Source organism: Ahaetulla prasina, chromosome 13 (genome assembly GCF_028640845.1).
Source record: "Ahaetulla prasina isolate Xishuangbanna chromosome 13, ASM2864084v1, whole genome shotgun sequence".
NCBI lineage: Eukaryota > Metazoa > Chordata > Lepidosauria > Squamata > Colubridae > Ahaetulla > Ahaetulla prasina.
This window is the reverse complement of record NC_080551.1, coordinates 9,972,770-9,988,670: the sequence shown is the minus strand read 5'-3', so window position 1 is coordinate 9,988,670 and position 15,901 is coordinate 9,972,770. Positions and strand designations below refer to the sequence as shown.

The 15,901-nt window shown below is 41.9% G+C and overlaps 1 protein-coding gene across 2 annotated transcripts in view; it reads right to left on the bottom strand.

The window, feature by feature from the left end:
- Positions 1-15,901, bottom strand: part of LRRC28 (leucine rich repeat containing 28) — a 56,045-nt gene that overhangs the window by 17,406 nt on the left and 22,738 nt on the right. The window contains exon 6 of one of the 2 annotated variants that reach the window (XM_058156320.1): positions 3,853-4,059. The exons of the other annotated variant lie outside the window; for it this stretch is intronic. Coding sequence (XP_058012303.1) covers positions 3,853-4,059 — 207 coding nt within the window. The remainder of the gene's footprint in view (positions 1-3,852; positions 4,060-15,901) is intronic. 2 annotated transcript variants of the gene reach the window in all.

Sequence of the window (15,901 nt, the reverse complement as noted above, 5' to 3'; positions counted from 1 at the left end):
TGGTAAGGCACGCTGGTGCACTTATGCACGCCCCTTACAGACCTCTTAGGAATGGGGTGAGGTCCATGGTAGATAGTTTGAGTTTGAAGCTGTAAGGGTTTGAGGCTGTAACAACTGCGTCGGGTAGAGCATTCCAGGCGTTGACCACTCTGTTGCTGAAGTCGTATTTCCTGCAACTGAGTTTGGAGTGGTTTATCTTGAGTTTGTATTGATTGTTTGCCTGAGTATTATTGAGGTTGAAGCTGAAGTAGTCATTGACAGGTAGGACGTTGTAGCAGACAATTTTGTGTACTATGCCAGGTTGTCCCAAAATTTCAAGCCTCGTGGCATAAAGGATTCTATTGTGAGTAGAGGAGTGGAGTACTCTTCTCGTGAAATACCTCTGGACCTGCTCAATTGTATTAATGTCTGATATACAGCATGGATTCCAGACAGATGAGCTGTATTCAAGGATTGGTCTGGCAAAGATTTTTTTGCCCTAGTTAATAGTACAATGTTATGAGAGAAAAAGCTTCACAAAATTAGGTTAACAACTCTTAATACCTTTTTGGCAATGCTTATAGTGAGTTCTGGGGCTTGGATCATGTGAGAAACACACAAAAAAATAAATATTTTTCCGAAACATGTTCCTTTCAGACTTTGTAGAAAAAGGAAGGTAGTATCTAAAGTCACAAAAGGAAGTTTGCATGTAGCTTTTTTTTTTATTTTTAAAGCAGTACAGTTTGTCTGTAACTTTTCCATTTTTTTCCTCCTAGCGTGGGAGATCAAAGACTTTTCACTTGAACAAACTCCATGAGTCCTAAACAAACCCCAATTCAACTATACTTTTAAAGAAATTGACCCCAAGGCACTAGCATCTGCCTTCCACATGGCTGAAAATGGAACAAAAGGTCTTATATGTCTGCCTTGGTATTTTTTTTTTAAACTCTACCATGAAAGTCGAAAAGCTATGGGTTTTGAGATAATAAAATAAGCCATACTAACAAATGAAGAGATTCATTTTATATGTGTGTGGGGTTTTTTTTGGTTTTTTTTTTAAAAGGAGAAGAATTAATACACTCATCCTTAAAACATATGGGCTGGCACAGCAATATTCTACACTAGGGTGGGCGACTCAAAAGCCGCAGGTGGTCCTTAGCACATTTGCAGGCGCATAGCTTTCCAAGAACACGCTGCTAAAATTTGGCAGCAAACTGGCCAGATTCTTTGATGCTGCGATTTTGGTTTTTGTTTGGCTTTGCTTTTCCTCCAAAATGAGGGTGAAAGAAAGAGAGGCATGCTGTAGGGGAAAAAAACACTCAAATTCCCACTGTAAAGTGGCCTTTAGGATTGATGGAAATTATGCTGCCAAATTCTGTTATTTACTGAGTTTCAGCAGAATTTCTTGAGCTGTCTGGTGTGTGGGTGTGTGTGTGTGTGCACATATGTGTGTTGAGGGGTGAAAATAGAAACACTTTCTTCACATAAGCTTTCCTCTTCATTATCACCTTTAACTTCTGGGAAACAGGCCACCCAAACTCAGCTTTATTTAATAGAATAGCAGAGCTGGAAGGGACCTTGGAGGTCTTCTAGTCCAACCCTGTTTGAACAGGAGGCCCTCTACCATTTCAGACAAATGGTTGTCCAATCTCTTCTTAAAACTTCCAATGTTGGAGCATTCACAACTTCTGGAGGCAAGGGGTTCCACTGGTTGATTGTTCTCCCTGTTAGGAAATTTCTCCTTAGTTCTAGGTTGGTACTAGGTTGGAATTTCATCCATTCATGCAATAAACTAAATCCTGGTTTGTTAAACCATACTGTATTGAACAAAGCCATTCCTTAAAGGATAAAGTAGATTTTTTTATGCTTGCCTGCCCATCCCTCTCTCTCTCTCTCTCTTCTCTCTTTCGTTCGCTCCCTCCCTCCCTTTCTCTCTCTCTCCCTTCCTTTCTCTCTCTCTCTCTCTCTCCTTTCCTCTCCCTCCCTTGCCCTTTCTTTCTCTTGCCCTCCCTCCCTCTCTTTTTATCTCTCTATCTTCTCTCCCTCCATAAGTCTGGATGGGGAGAAACAGGCTCAAGCTCAATCCCTCCAAGACGGAGTGGCTGTGGATGCCGGCATCCCGGTACAGTCAGCTGAGTCCGCGGCTGACTGTCGGGAGTGAGTCATTGGCCCCGATGGAGAGGGTGCGCAATCTGGGCGTTCTCCTGGATGCACGGCTGTCTTTTGAAGATCATTTGACGGCCGTCTCCAGGAGAGCTTTCCACCAGGTTCGCCTGGTGCGCCAGTTGCGCCCCTTTCTAGACCGGGATGCCTTGTGCACAGTCACTCACGCCCTTGTGACGTCTCGTCTGGACTACTGCAATGCTCTCTACATGGGGCTCCCCTTGAAGGGCATCCGGAGGCTGCAGTTGGTCCAGAATGCAGCGGGTGATAGAGGGAGCCTCGTGGCTCCCGGTGACACCTATCCAGCGCAGGCTGCACTGGCTACCTGTGGCCTTCCGGGTGCGCTTCAAGGTGTTGGTGAACGCCTTTAAAGCGCTCCATGGCATAGGGCCGGGTTACTTACGGGACCGCCTGCTGCTACCGAATACCTCTCACCGACCCGTGCGCTCTCACAGAGAGGGACTCCTTGGGGTGCCGTCAGTGCGACAGTGTCGTCTGGCGACACCCAGGGGAAGGGCCTTCTCTGTGGGGCTCCGCCTCTGGAACAAACTCCCCCCAGGACTTCGTCAACTTCCGGACCTCCGAACCTTTCGCCGCGAGCTCAAAACTCACTTATTTATTTGCGCTGGACTGGGTTAGTTTTTTATGGGTTTTTTAATGGGTTTTATTGATGGGTTTTTAATGGGTTTTTTAATGGGTTTTATTATTTGCTAAATTTTAATTGTGGCCAAATTGAATAAGTTTTTTAGTGGTATTTTAATAGTATTTATTTTGTAATAGGACTGTTTATTTTATCTGGCTGTAAACCGCCCTGAGTCCTTCGGGAGAAGGGCGGTATAAAAATTTAAATAATAAATAAAAATAAATAAATAAATAACCCGTAATAAATGCTGATTTTTTAATGCCTGCCTGCTTGCCTCTTTCTCTTTCCCTTCCTTTCCCTCCCTCCCTCCCTTTCTCTCTTTCCCCCTCTTCTCTTTTTCTCTCTCTCCTCTCCCTCCCTTGCCCTTCCTCTTTCTCTTGCCCTCCCTCCCTCTCTTTCTATCTCTCGTATCTCCTCTCTCTCCATAATCCCTAATAAATGCTAACTGATTTTTTTATGCCTGCTTGCCTCTCTCTCTCTTTTTGTTTAACCTGATCTGGAGATCCAGCCATCCGGATTTATAGAGCACGGATTGTAACTCTCAACAACTGGCTTGAATTTTTAAATATGGGTTTTAAATTTTAAATTTTATAGGGTTGATACTGTATTTTAAATTGGCCATTTGAATAAGTTTTTTAAGGGTTGTTTTTAGCATTGTATGTGTTTTTTTCTGTTTTTATAGTGGCTGTAAACCGCCCTGAGTCCTTCGGGAGAAGGGCGGTCTATAAATTAAAATATTATTATTATTATTATTATTATTATTATTATTATTATTATTATTATTATTATTATTATTATTATTATTATTATTATTATTATTATCATCATCATCATCATCATCATCATCAACATTATCCCATCAAATTGTTGGCTTCATATAAGCAAACTTTGGTTTAGCATAATGCATAAACCCAAACTACGTAAAACTGGAAAACTTTGATTAGTTATCTACCAGATATTTTTTGTTTTCCAATATGAAAATGATCCCATTTGTCCCCTTTCGTAGCTCGCCCCCTGCCTATATATTTTAGAATTTTAATTCTCCCAATAGCCAAAGCGGCACTCACCAAGAGGCAAGAATGCAAGCTGGTTCCCTGCCATGGACAACTCATTGAGGCTGGGAAGCTGGCAAAGATGGCGAGGGACGGACCAGAGATGATTTTGGTCAGCAGTGAGGTACTGAAGAGAGAGGCACATGTGCAGTTTTTCAGGCAAGGTTATCAAATGATTAGCTGAGATGTCCAGCGTCTGCAGTTCTTTAAGGTCTCCAAGCTCTGCAAACACAACAACGTCAACAACTTTACATTTCACAGTTTATTAGAAACATCTTAAGGAAAATCCAGAATAACAAGAGTTGGAAGCAGAGGTGGTATTCAGCTGGTTCGGACCGGTTCACATGAACCGGTAGCGGAAATAATTTCATAGTTTATTACAAACATCTTAAGGAAAATCTAGAATAACAGAGTTGGAAGCAGATTAGAAACACCTTAACGAAAATCTAGAATAATAGAGTTGGAAGCAGAGGTGGTAGTCAACCGGTTCGGACCGGTTCACCAGAACCGGTAGCGGAAATCATGGCGGCTCTATGCCATCCTATTTAGGGACGTTTCCGACTTTCTTCACAGTAACAACTAAATTCTAGAAGATGACATACTCTCAGCCATGCCAACTGATTTTATGATCGCTGCCCCTAACAAATAAGCACGCAATTCTCTTAATTTGAAGCCCCATTAGACACAATGGGAAAAAAGATAGGCATAGGGAAAAGCCACATATCCCTAAATGGGAAACACTCAAAAAACAATATGAACAAAAAAAAGTTTTCTGCAAGGTTTACCATAAAGATCATAGCCATCACATCTTAATTGAAATCGGACGGTTCACATTGGCTGTGTTATGGTGAAAGTGAAGCTCCAGGAGACAAAAGTTCTAAACTGAAATCCGGGGGGCGGGGGGAATGAGGGACCATTTTAACAGGATGCAATAATATTTCAAGACACAGAAACAATAAAAACAGTGGCATTTGTGTTATGATAATTAGAAGATAGGAACAGATCTGGGGCTGTTCTGCAGGTGCGGGAAAGAGAGAGGAAGGGAAAAATGACAGTTCATTAGCAGGCTGGTATGCAGTACAGGATAATTGAAAGGAACCAGGTGGCATACAATTGCAAAGGTTCATATAATAGAAAAGTAGGAGAAAGAAAGGTTTATGAGTAAAGTTTTTAAACAAATTTAAACGAGCAGGGTGGAGGAGATAGCAATAGCACTTAGACTTATATACTGCTTCACAGTGCTTTTATAGCCCCCCAGAGTCAGCATATGGCCCCAACCATCTGGGTCATCATTTTAACCACCTGGGAAGGATGAGAGGCTGAGTCAACCTTGAACCAGTGAGAATTGATCTGCCAAATTGCAGGCAGCCGGCAGTCAGCAGAAGTAGCCTGCAGTACTGTACTCTAACCACTGTGCACTTCGACTCATAGTGTCACAGAGATAGTGTCACAACTCATCAATTTCAGCTTCCGGTTCCGTTTCTGCTTTTCTATTCTTTTTGGACTTAACGTTAATTCTAACTTAGGAGCAGGTATGGGACACAGATAGAAAGATACTTTAAATGAATACAGATAAGTTCACCACTTACGGCCACAGTTGAGCCCAAAATTTATGTTGCTAAGCAACACAGGTGAGTTTTGCCCATTTTACGACCTTTCTTGCCGCAGCTGTTAAGTGAATCACTGCAAGGTGTTAAGTTAGTAACATGGTTGTTAAGTGAATCTGGCTTCCCCACTGATTTCGCTTGTCAGAAAGTTGCAAAAGGTGATCACATGACCCTGGGACATAGCAATCGTCATATAAATATGAACCAGATGGCAAATATCTGAATTTTAACCACGTGACCATGGGGATCTACAACACTGATGTGAAAAATAGTCACAAATTAAGAATGAGCTGCGGTGGCACAGTGGTTAGAGTGCAGGACTGCAGGCTACTTCTGCTGGCTGCCGGCTGCCTGCAATTTAGCCGTTCGAATCTCACCAGGCTCAAGGTTGAGTCAGCCTTCCATCTTTCTGAAGTCGGTAAAATGAGGATCCTGATGATTGGGGGCAATAGGCTGACTTTGTAAACCGCTTCACAGGGCTGTGAAGCACTGTAAAGCGGTATATAAGTGTTGTGGTCTGCCAGCAGCCTGCGAAGCTGGCAACGGAGTCGGATAGCGATGAGGCTGAAATGAGGCCAGGGCCATCGGGGAGTGAGGTGCGGACTCCAGAGCCTTCAGAGACTGATAGTAGTGAGGCAGAGGAACAGGAGGAGCCTGTTCCTAATGCATGCATGAGAAGAGCTGCCAGAAGGCAAGAGCAGCTCAAGCAAAGAGGACGACTTGGGCCAAGAGATGATTGGCCCCTCCCATAAGGCTTAAAGGACCAGCAACGGCGTTTGGGCTCTTTGCCGGAAAACAACATTGGTAGCTTCGTCTTCTGCTTTGTCTATGTCTTGCATTATTTTTGTGACTTCTGAACGTTTGCCAAGAAAGGCCTTCGGCAGTTTGTCTAATTGGACCAAGGTTTGCGATAGGACTGAGGAATTTGTGTTGGGAGGAATTTGTTTTAATTTAGTTGAACTACGCTGGGAATGAAGTAATTCTCAGCTGTTTGAATAAAGTTTGTTTGTTTCACGGACTAAGTTTCCTACTTACTTGGGCCTGGGTCACAACAATAAGTCTAAGTGCTATTGTTAAGTGCTATTGCTATTTTTTCAGTGCCGTTATAACTTTGAATGGTCACTAAACAGATGATTGCAAGCCAAGGACTACCTGTATATATTTTCCACCCAAATGAAACAAAGTTATACAGAATGGGGAATACGCTTGTTGAGGAACTTGAAGATTTGATTTTGAGGAAGAGACCACAGACTCTGTGGTCTCTTCCCAAAATCTCAGAAGCTTTAACCAAAAACTATCTACTATTGACCTCACCCCATTCCTAAGAGGTCTTTAAGGGGCCTGCATAAGAGCACCAACATGTCTACCGTTCCTGTCCTAATGTTCCCTTGATTGTATCCAATTTCGTATAGTTATTACATACTTATGCTTATGTATATGTTTATATATTGTATAGTTATTTCATGCTTATGCTTATATATACTGTTGTGACAAATAAATAAAATAAAATAAATAAAATAAATATACATTATGTGGGAGTTGGGCTATTTTGGTTTCTATTAAATTTAGAAGAAGCCCAGGAACTCAGGCAACAGATGACATTTTTTCATGAACTCTCTTTGCAAAACATGACATTCAGAATGAAGGAAAGGTTTTGTTTACTTGAACTATCCAAGTTTGGCAACTCAACTAGAAGACATGAGTTTAGGAAAAAAGATAAATCAGAGAGGACCCATGGAGTGAGCTAAGAAGAGACAACTATTTTTGTCTTTCTACCAAAACTGCAGAACTGCAGAAAAAACAATTGCTACCAACCTGCCTTCCATTGAAGACCTGTATACTGCACGAATCAAAGAAGGCTGTGAAAATATCTACAGACCCCTCACATCCTGGACATAAATTGCTTCAACTCCTACCCTCAAAATGACACTATAGAACACTGCACACCAGAACAACTAGACACAAGAACAGTTTTTCCCCAACGCCATCACTCTGCTAAACAAATAATTCCCTCAGCACTGTCAAACTATTTACTAAGTCTGCACTACTATTAATCTTCTCATTGTTCCCACCACCCATTTCCTCCCACTTATGACTGTAACTTTGTTGCTTGTATCCTTATGATTTATACTGATATTGTTTCCTGATTGCTTATTTGTAGCCTATGTCTATCACTAACTGTTGTATCATTAAATGTTAAATTTGTACCCTGTGACTATCATTAAGTGTTTTAAATGTTGTACCTTGATGAAAGTATCTTTTCTTTTATGTACACTGAGAGCATATGCACCAAGACAAATTCCTTGTGTGTCCAATCATACTTGGCCAATAAAAAATTCTATTCTATTCTATTCTATTCTATTCTATTCTATTCTATTCTATTCTATTCTATTCTATTCTATTCTATTCTAAAACAAGAAAAAAGTTAGAAAAAAAGATGTCTATGAAGATTCTCTATCATCCACTTCAGGTTTGTCCCAAAGGTACTTTTTCCAAAAGGGCAACTGAACTTTATTTCTCCCCTCGAAAACATTTTGCTTCTCAGCCAAGAAGCTTTTTCAGCTCTGACTGAACTGAACTAAAGAAGCTTCTTGGATGAGAAGTGAACCCTTTTCAAAGAAAAAACAAAACAAAACCTGGAGAAAGTCTGGTTGCCTTTTGGAAAAAGCACTTTTGGGATAGAAAAAAAGGAGGAAGGAGGCTAGTTCAGAAAGGAACAAATTAGCTTCTGATTTGAAGGAAGAAAAACAAGACTCTGATCTCCCCCCCTCCCCCAATCCAAAAAAAACCCCAAAATCTTTTAGAGGAGAAAGTGGGGAAAAAAGCATCTCTCCTATTAGTTGACAAAACAAGAAAAAAAAAAGAATTAAGAAAAAGTTGGGTGAATAGTCAAATCAGATCAGATCTTTATTACGGCCATAGATCAGCCTTCTGAGTCATCCCAAAGCCTTTCCAGCAGCACAAGGCCACAAAAGACCGCAGCCGACATAATACTCCACCCTCCAGACGGACAAGCAAAAGGCCCAGCTATTTTCAGACACAACGCCTAGGTTGCAAGGCTATTTTTAGTGGCAGGCAGGGACCGCCCAGTTCAAATCCTTCAAAGCTGCCAGTTGGCAAACTGGGCAAAGATCCAGAAGCAGTGCAGGCCAAGATATAAGTTCCCCCCCCCCAACTCTTAGGGAAAGGCTGAGATAGTCTTCATCTTTGTTGTCTAGCCAGAAGAGTCCTTCAAATATCTCCAATTCTTCTTATCCTTGGAACGTCAAATGCTGGACATATATCTGTTGTGACCCAGGCCCAAGTAGGTAGTAATAAACTGCAATCAGTTCAAAAACAAACAGACTTTATTAGAATTAACTCAGCATAGTCCAAACTAAATCAAAACAAATTCTTCATAACACAAGTCTTCAGTCTTATCACCAACCTTTGTCTAATTAGGCAAACTGCCAAAGGCTTTTCTTGGCAAAAATTCAAAAGCAGAAGACGCCAACAACAAATAAATGCAGCAAGACAAGGAGCAAGGCTATCTATGTTGTTTTCCTGCAAAGAGTCCAAATGCCATTGCTGGTCTCCCTTATGGGAGGAGCCAATCATCTCTTGGCCCTACTCCCGAGTCATCTTCTTTGCTTTAGCTGCTCTTGCGTGCATTAGGAACTGGGTCCTCCTGTTCCTCTGCCTCACTACTGTCAGCCTCTGAAGGCTCCGGAATCCGCACATCACTCCCAGATGACCCTGACCCCATCTCTGCCTCCAACGCAGAGCCCTCATCCAGGCCTTCTCTAGCCTTCAAGACTGGCGCATGTTCTTCCTCAGCCTCACCACTGTCCGACTCCGTTGCCAGCTCCGCAGGCTGCTGGCGGACCACAACAATATCAAAGACAGACAGTGCAATCCATCCTCAGGTTATTAAGTGAGGTCTGAACTGCTCCTAAACCTACCTTTCATCCAGGACAAGTGGAATTATAGGCTACTTCTAATTCTGCACCTCCATGGAGCACAATTGGCCAGAACTGGTAGCATAGTCAGAATCCTCGCCAGTTAGTCCTCAACTTACAATAGTTCATTTAGTGACTGAAGTTACAACGGCACTGAAAAAAGGGACTTACCACCATTTTTCACACTTATGACTGTTGCCGTATCCCCAGGGTCACTTGATCAAAATCCAGACACTTGCCAACTCACTCATATTTATGACAATTGGAAAGGAACGTTTAAATCTCAAGACTTCCTGCGATATTAAACCAGGGTTATGCAGTGTATAACACTGTTATACAAAGAAGAGAACATATATAAACTCACTATCAATCAGGCTGACCTTAAGGGGACATGTGACATCTATGGGTGAACACTGGGTTCCCCACTCAAAATACAGAGCTGACTGGGGAATTCTAGGTGGTGAATTCTAGTACTTTTTGAGCAGTGGTTTTTAAACTAGGAGTAATTACCGCAAAGGCTAATATTTTGTGTGTGCATGTAACTAATGACATTATTGGAGACCATAGGGATCACTGGGACAAATAGTTTATGAACCCCTCTTCTAGAAGATGTTAGATTTGGGGAAATGATATTTGTAGCTTCTCTGAGCAGCAGAAACTTGGTACAATCTGTCTTGTGGCTAGAAGACTGAAGTCAGAACTTAAGAGGGCAAGCCTGATGAAAAATGGCAAGTAACAAAATGTGGTGCACATCCTTAGGAAGCTTCCAGCAATAAAAAAAGACCACATTTTTTTCGTCCTGCTTCTAAGATACTTCCATCATTTGTCTCAGAATGCCTTTTTTATTGAATGAGGATGCAGGATCACTGGAAGCCAACATCCTTAATAACAAAATAAGCTTTGCCGTGGTTGAGATCAAAGAAAAAAAGTTACCAGGGATTAGCGCTGGAGCTTATGCAGAAGGCGCTTCAAAGTGAATATTCTTTCTGTTATAAACACGAACTTTCACTATTGCCTTAGGAAATTATGATTAATCGGGAGGAAGAGATTACGATAACAAAACATGACAATGTCTTTGCTATTCCGATAATTAAGTTGTCAAAGTGTGTGTGTTATTGGTACTACTGGTGATTTGCAGTGCTATGCCAAACAGTCTCACCTCATTTTAAAACGACTGTCACCATCTTCAGTCATCCAGATTCCCTATGTTCATTTATACAACTGGTCATAGTTCACAAGAAGAAATCTATTTAACTATCTGGAAAGTTTGGGCTAGGTTTATAAGCCAGGTAGTGGCATAATTTGTTTACGACCATGTTTTCCCTAAAATAAGACCCTGTCTTATATTTTTTTGAACCCTGAAATAAGCGCTTGGCCTTATTGCCATGCGCTCAAAAGCCCGATTGGGCTTATTATCAGGGGATGTCTTATTTTGGGGAAAACAGGGTATTATTACATTTATTTGCCACCCATCTTGCTCTGGGGTTATTAGGTTATAAAATGCAGAAAAGTCAATTGCTACCAACCTGCCTTCCACTGAGGACCTGTATACTGCATGAGTCAAAAAGAGGGCTGTGAAAATATCTACAGACCCCTCACATCCTGGACATAAACTGTTTCAACTCCTACCCTCAAAACGACGCTACAGAGCACTGCACACCAAGGCAACTAGATACAAGAACAGTTTTTTTCTGAACGCCATCACTCTGCTAAACAAATAATTCCCTCAACACTGTCAAACTATTCACTAAGGCTGCATTACTAGTACTATTAGTCTTCTCATCGTTCCTATCACCCATCTCCTCCCACTTATGATTGTAACTTGTAGCTGTATTCTTACAATTTATATGTTTCCTAGTATGATTCGATTGCTTATTTGTACCCTATGACTATCATTAAGTGTTGTACCTTATGATTCTTGATGAATGTATCTTGTCTTTTTATGTATACTGAGAGCATATGCACCAAGACAAATTCCTTATGTGTCCAATCACACTTGGCCAATAAAGAATTCTATCGATCGATCGATCTATCTATCTATCTATCTATCTATCTATCTATCTATCTATCTATCTATCTATCTATCTATCTATCTATCATCTATCTATCTACCTATCTACCTACCTACCTATCAATCATCTATCTATCATGCTTTATATTGTTAAGATTTAATGTATGCTACACTTTTTTCAAGTCAAGTTTCCTCAAGGCAGCTTGCTGACTCTTAAGTATATTGCCAGGAGGTGTCAAATCCCATACTTGTAGCATCCATTAAGAAAAATAAATAAATAACGGTTGAGTTTGCTTGTATCTTTTGATATGAGGTAGGAAAGAATTCACACCATTTACCGTAGGATTAAATGGAGCTGAAAGGTAAAACTGCTTTTCTCACTCTGGTTGACAACAGCGAGGAGGAAGATAGAAAAGATTCTCTGTTGTGCAGCGTAACAGAGTGAGTTTGAAAATTGCCAAGTTTTTAAAATCCCCTTTTATCATGGGTTGATCCAGTAAGCTTTTGAAAGGGAGCACTGAATCAAGGCTGTACCGAAAAGAAAATCAGTGTATTTGTTGTTGTTGGGTTTTTTTTTTTGAATAAATAGGCCAATCTTTTCTTTTATGTACACTGAGAGCATATGCACCAAGACAAATTCCTTGTGTGTCCAATCACACTTGGCCAATAAAAATGAAATAAAATTCTATTCTATTGATAACATTACTTAACGGACTGAGTAAAATGATCCAACCCAGGCAGCTAAAGAACCCTTTGGGCTTTCTAAAGGCATCTGAGGATTTTTCCAAGCAATCTTGTGAGGCAGTTCTGCCTTGTGTATTGCCAATCTGTGGAACCCAGAGACAATGAAGGCATTGGACCAGATTACCCCTGGACAACTCTTTCCTCACTGATCCCAGTAACCTACTTGGCTTACTGAGGAACTATGGAAAATAGAACATATGAAAAGATGCCTTGCTTTGCTGGCTGAGGAATTCTGAGAGTTGAAGTCCACAGGTCTTAACGTTGCCAAGGTTGGAGACCCCTGGCCTAGAGCAATAGTGGAAGAAAACTAAGAGTGAGCCCAACTAACCACATTCCTACATTTGAGGGTGCTTTTTCAGGAGGCAACTGGACTTTCTGGGGTTTTTCTTCGAAGATGTTTCACTTCTCATCCAAGAAGCTTCTTCAGCTCTTCTTCAGACTTCTCTATGATTTGACCTCTGCTACTTGTAAAATTGATGCCTCAACAGGGTAACTGTTCTGTCCCTCCCACACCTCAGTCCGGGAGACACGTGAACTGACTCAATTAGCCAGCAATTTAGTCTACAGCAGCTATCAGCTCTGGCAGCAGACCAGCGAACGTCTGTCAAGGTTTTCTTTATCTTCCCTGATGTTACTGGAGCAACTAGGAAGTCAGGAACAAACAGCAATCCAGGCCAAATGCTCAAATAGTTCAGCTCAAGTTTTCTCCAGTCAGTTTGTTTTGTCCGTCACAAAGTAGTAGAGCAGCCCCTCCTGCTTTTATACCCTGTGGGATGTGGCTCCGTGACTCAGCACTCTCTAGGCCTGCCCCACACCTTCTTTTGTTGTTCCTGCCTCTCTTGTCTATGAAACCTCGGATCTAACCAGGACTGATTGTCCACAGCTGGGTCTGGAAGCGTTGCCTGGGCGGGGGGAGATACAGGAGACAGAGGCCTCGTCACCTCTTCCACCTGGCCTGCCTCTGGCCCTTCCCCCTCACTCTCTGAGTCACTTTCTGGCAGGGGGCCAGGCCCGGGTGGTGGTGGTGGCTGGAGCCACAACAGTAACCCATGCAACCAGGGAGGAGATGGTACATCATCTTCTCAAGCTCTTTCTTGATCTGGTCATCTTAGACAGCTCCCAGTTCATTTCCAGCCTGTCTGGATTTAGGACAGGCCTGACTCAGTCCAGAAATAGCTTTGATTTCCAGGTGGACGAGTACTGTCAGGTCTGGATAGAGACAGTGCAAACCTACAGCTCAGCAACTTTCAATACAACAGGAGATGATATTCTACTGCATTGCCTGCAAGAGAAACTGTTTTGCAGTCTTTCTCCTCTCGCAGTTGCAATTGGCATTCACAAGGAAAGAATGGTGATGACCATGGCTGCTTCACTGCAGAGTTCTAGAGAGTTTTGGCCTCTCCCTCATGCTCTTGAATATCTGCGTGAAGGTTTGTAGGCTATCAAGAAGTTGAGATGTGATATCAGCAGTAGGCTGATCATACACAATGCCCATCACCACCATCAGATTGGACCAGAGAGGGGAGTTGACTTCTGGACTGGAGGCTTTATGTCCTGGTATGGATGGGTTGAACCTGAGGTGGGCTCCATTGTTGTTAACATCTGCTGTCCTCTCTTAACTATTGCAATTTGAATTTTTAAAAATTAATAACTGGCTTTATATGTTAACTGTTTTATAGTATTATTGTGTACCACATCACATAGCTCCTTCAACAGGATATTCCAATCCAGGCTTGTCATGCCCCCATCGGAGTCTGAATCTGAGACGAAAGACAAACAGCTGAGAGAAATCAGGAGAGGTGGCTCCATTGGCTGTGGAGAAACTGGGGAAGGGAAAAGTCAGGTTGGGCAGAGCAGGGGAGAGGTAGAACAAGGGACAGGGGGTTCAGATGAAGACCAAGGTCCACCCCTTCCTCATCTTTGGGCATGCAGGGAAGAATGCAGAAGAGAGCAATGTGGGTTGTGTGGCTTACGAGGAAGGAAAGGGCCCTGACTGCCTTCACAAGGCATACCTGGGGATGGAATTTAAAGGAGAGGTAGTTGGGAGGGGTGGTTTGTCAGGAACAAATGCTGAATTCATCTAGTGTTGAGAGTTGCATTCCTGGCATTCCTCCTGACTGTTTGAATTAGTGCCGTGCTTCTGTGTGCTTATCTTGTCTTGCTGAAATTATTCCTCGCTTCTGGGACTCATTATTTTGCCCTGCTGGAGTGATTGATTGCAGACATTCTGCTTACAGTGTCTGGACTGGAGTATCTGCAACCAGAAGCTGCTGCAGGTTTGTGGGAGAGTTGTGGGAGAGTAAATGGGACATTGGGGGCAAAGTTGGTGCCAATAAAGGGACTCATATTGGTTTCTAGCTGTGTTGCCTTCGTGCTATGCCCCGGGTCATCACAAGGCTTATGTTGAGATTTCAGACTCTATGCAAAGCCATCTCTGAAATCTGGGTCTGGTTCATGCCCTGCATTTTATCCCAACTTCAACAAACCATAGTTGTCTTGCCTTCCTTATTCACTGCGTCAAAAAGTATCCAAAGCAATAACGTCTATGTTTGAACACGACAGTAATTAAGTTTGCAAACAATTATGTTTGCTGGTAAATTACATTTTACAGCTAATCTAGCCATAAAAGCCAACAGCCCATTGATAAAGCTAATGCTTGAAAGGAAAATTGAAAAGGCACACATAGCTTTACACGTCAGCAAGAGATTTAAAAAACTTTACAGCTTCCCTTGATTAGCATTTCCCAAGGGATGTTGGAGCATGCGACCGACCAACGCAACTTTTCCGGAATTCAAATATTTTTGTAAACGTAGATTAAGATCCCATTGGTATGAAAAAGTTCCCAATCTTACCCTATTCAGCATTTTCAACATCTACATTTCCCCTCTATTATTCTCTCTGACCTCTTGATAAATCCCTCTCTGAAATGGGTTCATCCATTTGGTATAGGATATATCACTCTTAACATACTCTAAACTGTTATTACTGTATTGCATTTTTTTCTTATGCATGTCTGTATATCACCCAGATTGACATCGTAGATCAACTATATACCTAATTCTTTTAAATATGCATGCTCCTAATTCATATTATTTATTGTTTAAATTCCCAAATGGAATATTTCCAGTATCTGACTAATCGTAACATGTTGGAAGATGGCTGCATAGTTCTACATTCCTAAGTATCACAGGAGTAATAGAATAAGAAAACTATTGAGAAAAGTGACAAATAAATTAACTCTCCCCTTATATCTTTTTTTAAACTGAGGAAATGATTTGCTCTTTTGAATGGGAAAGCAGACATAGAAAGATTAATTCTATACTGAGCCAACAGCAGATATAAAAGCAAAGCATGAGAAGCCACATGGAAAGTAAATGCATTTGTTTAAATGCCCTTGTCGAAAACGTAGCAATACTGTAGTACTAAAAGTATAAAGCATTTTAATCATTTCTTGCCCACAACGTCCCTAGGTCTTTGGTTTATGTGCAAAGTGATATAACCAGTGGTGGGATTCAATTTTTTTTACTACTGGTTCTATGGGTGTGGCTTGGTGGGTGTGGCATGGCTCAGTGGGCGTGGCTTGGTGGGCGTGGCAAGGGAAGGATACTGTAAAATCTCCATTCCCACCGCACTCCAGGGGAAGGATACTGCAAAATCCCCATTTCCTCCCAATCAGCTGGGACTCGGGAGGCAGAGAATAGATGGGGGTGGGGCCAGTCAGAATTTTTACTACCGGTTCTCCGAACCACTCAAAATTTCCGCTA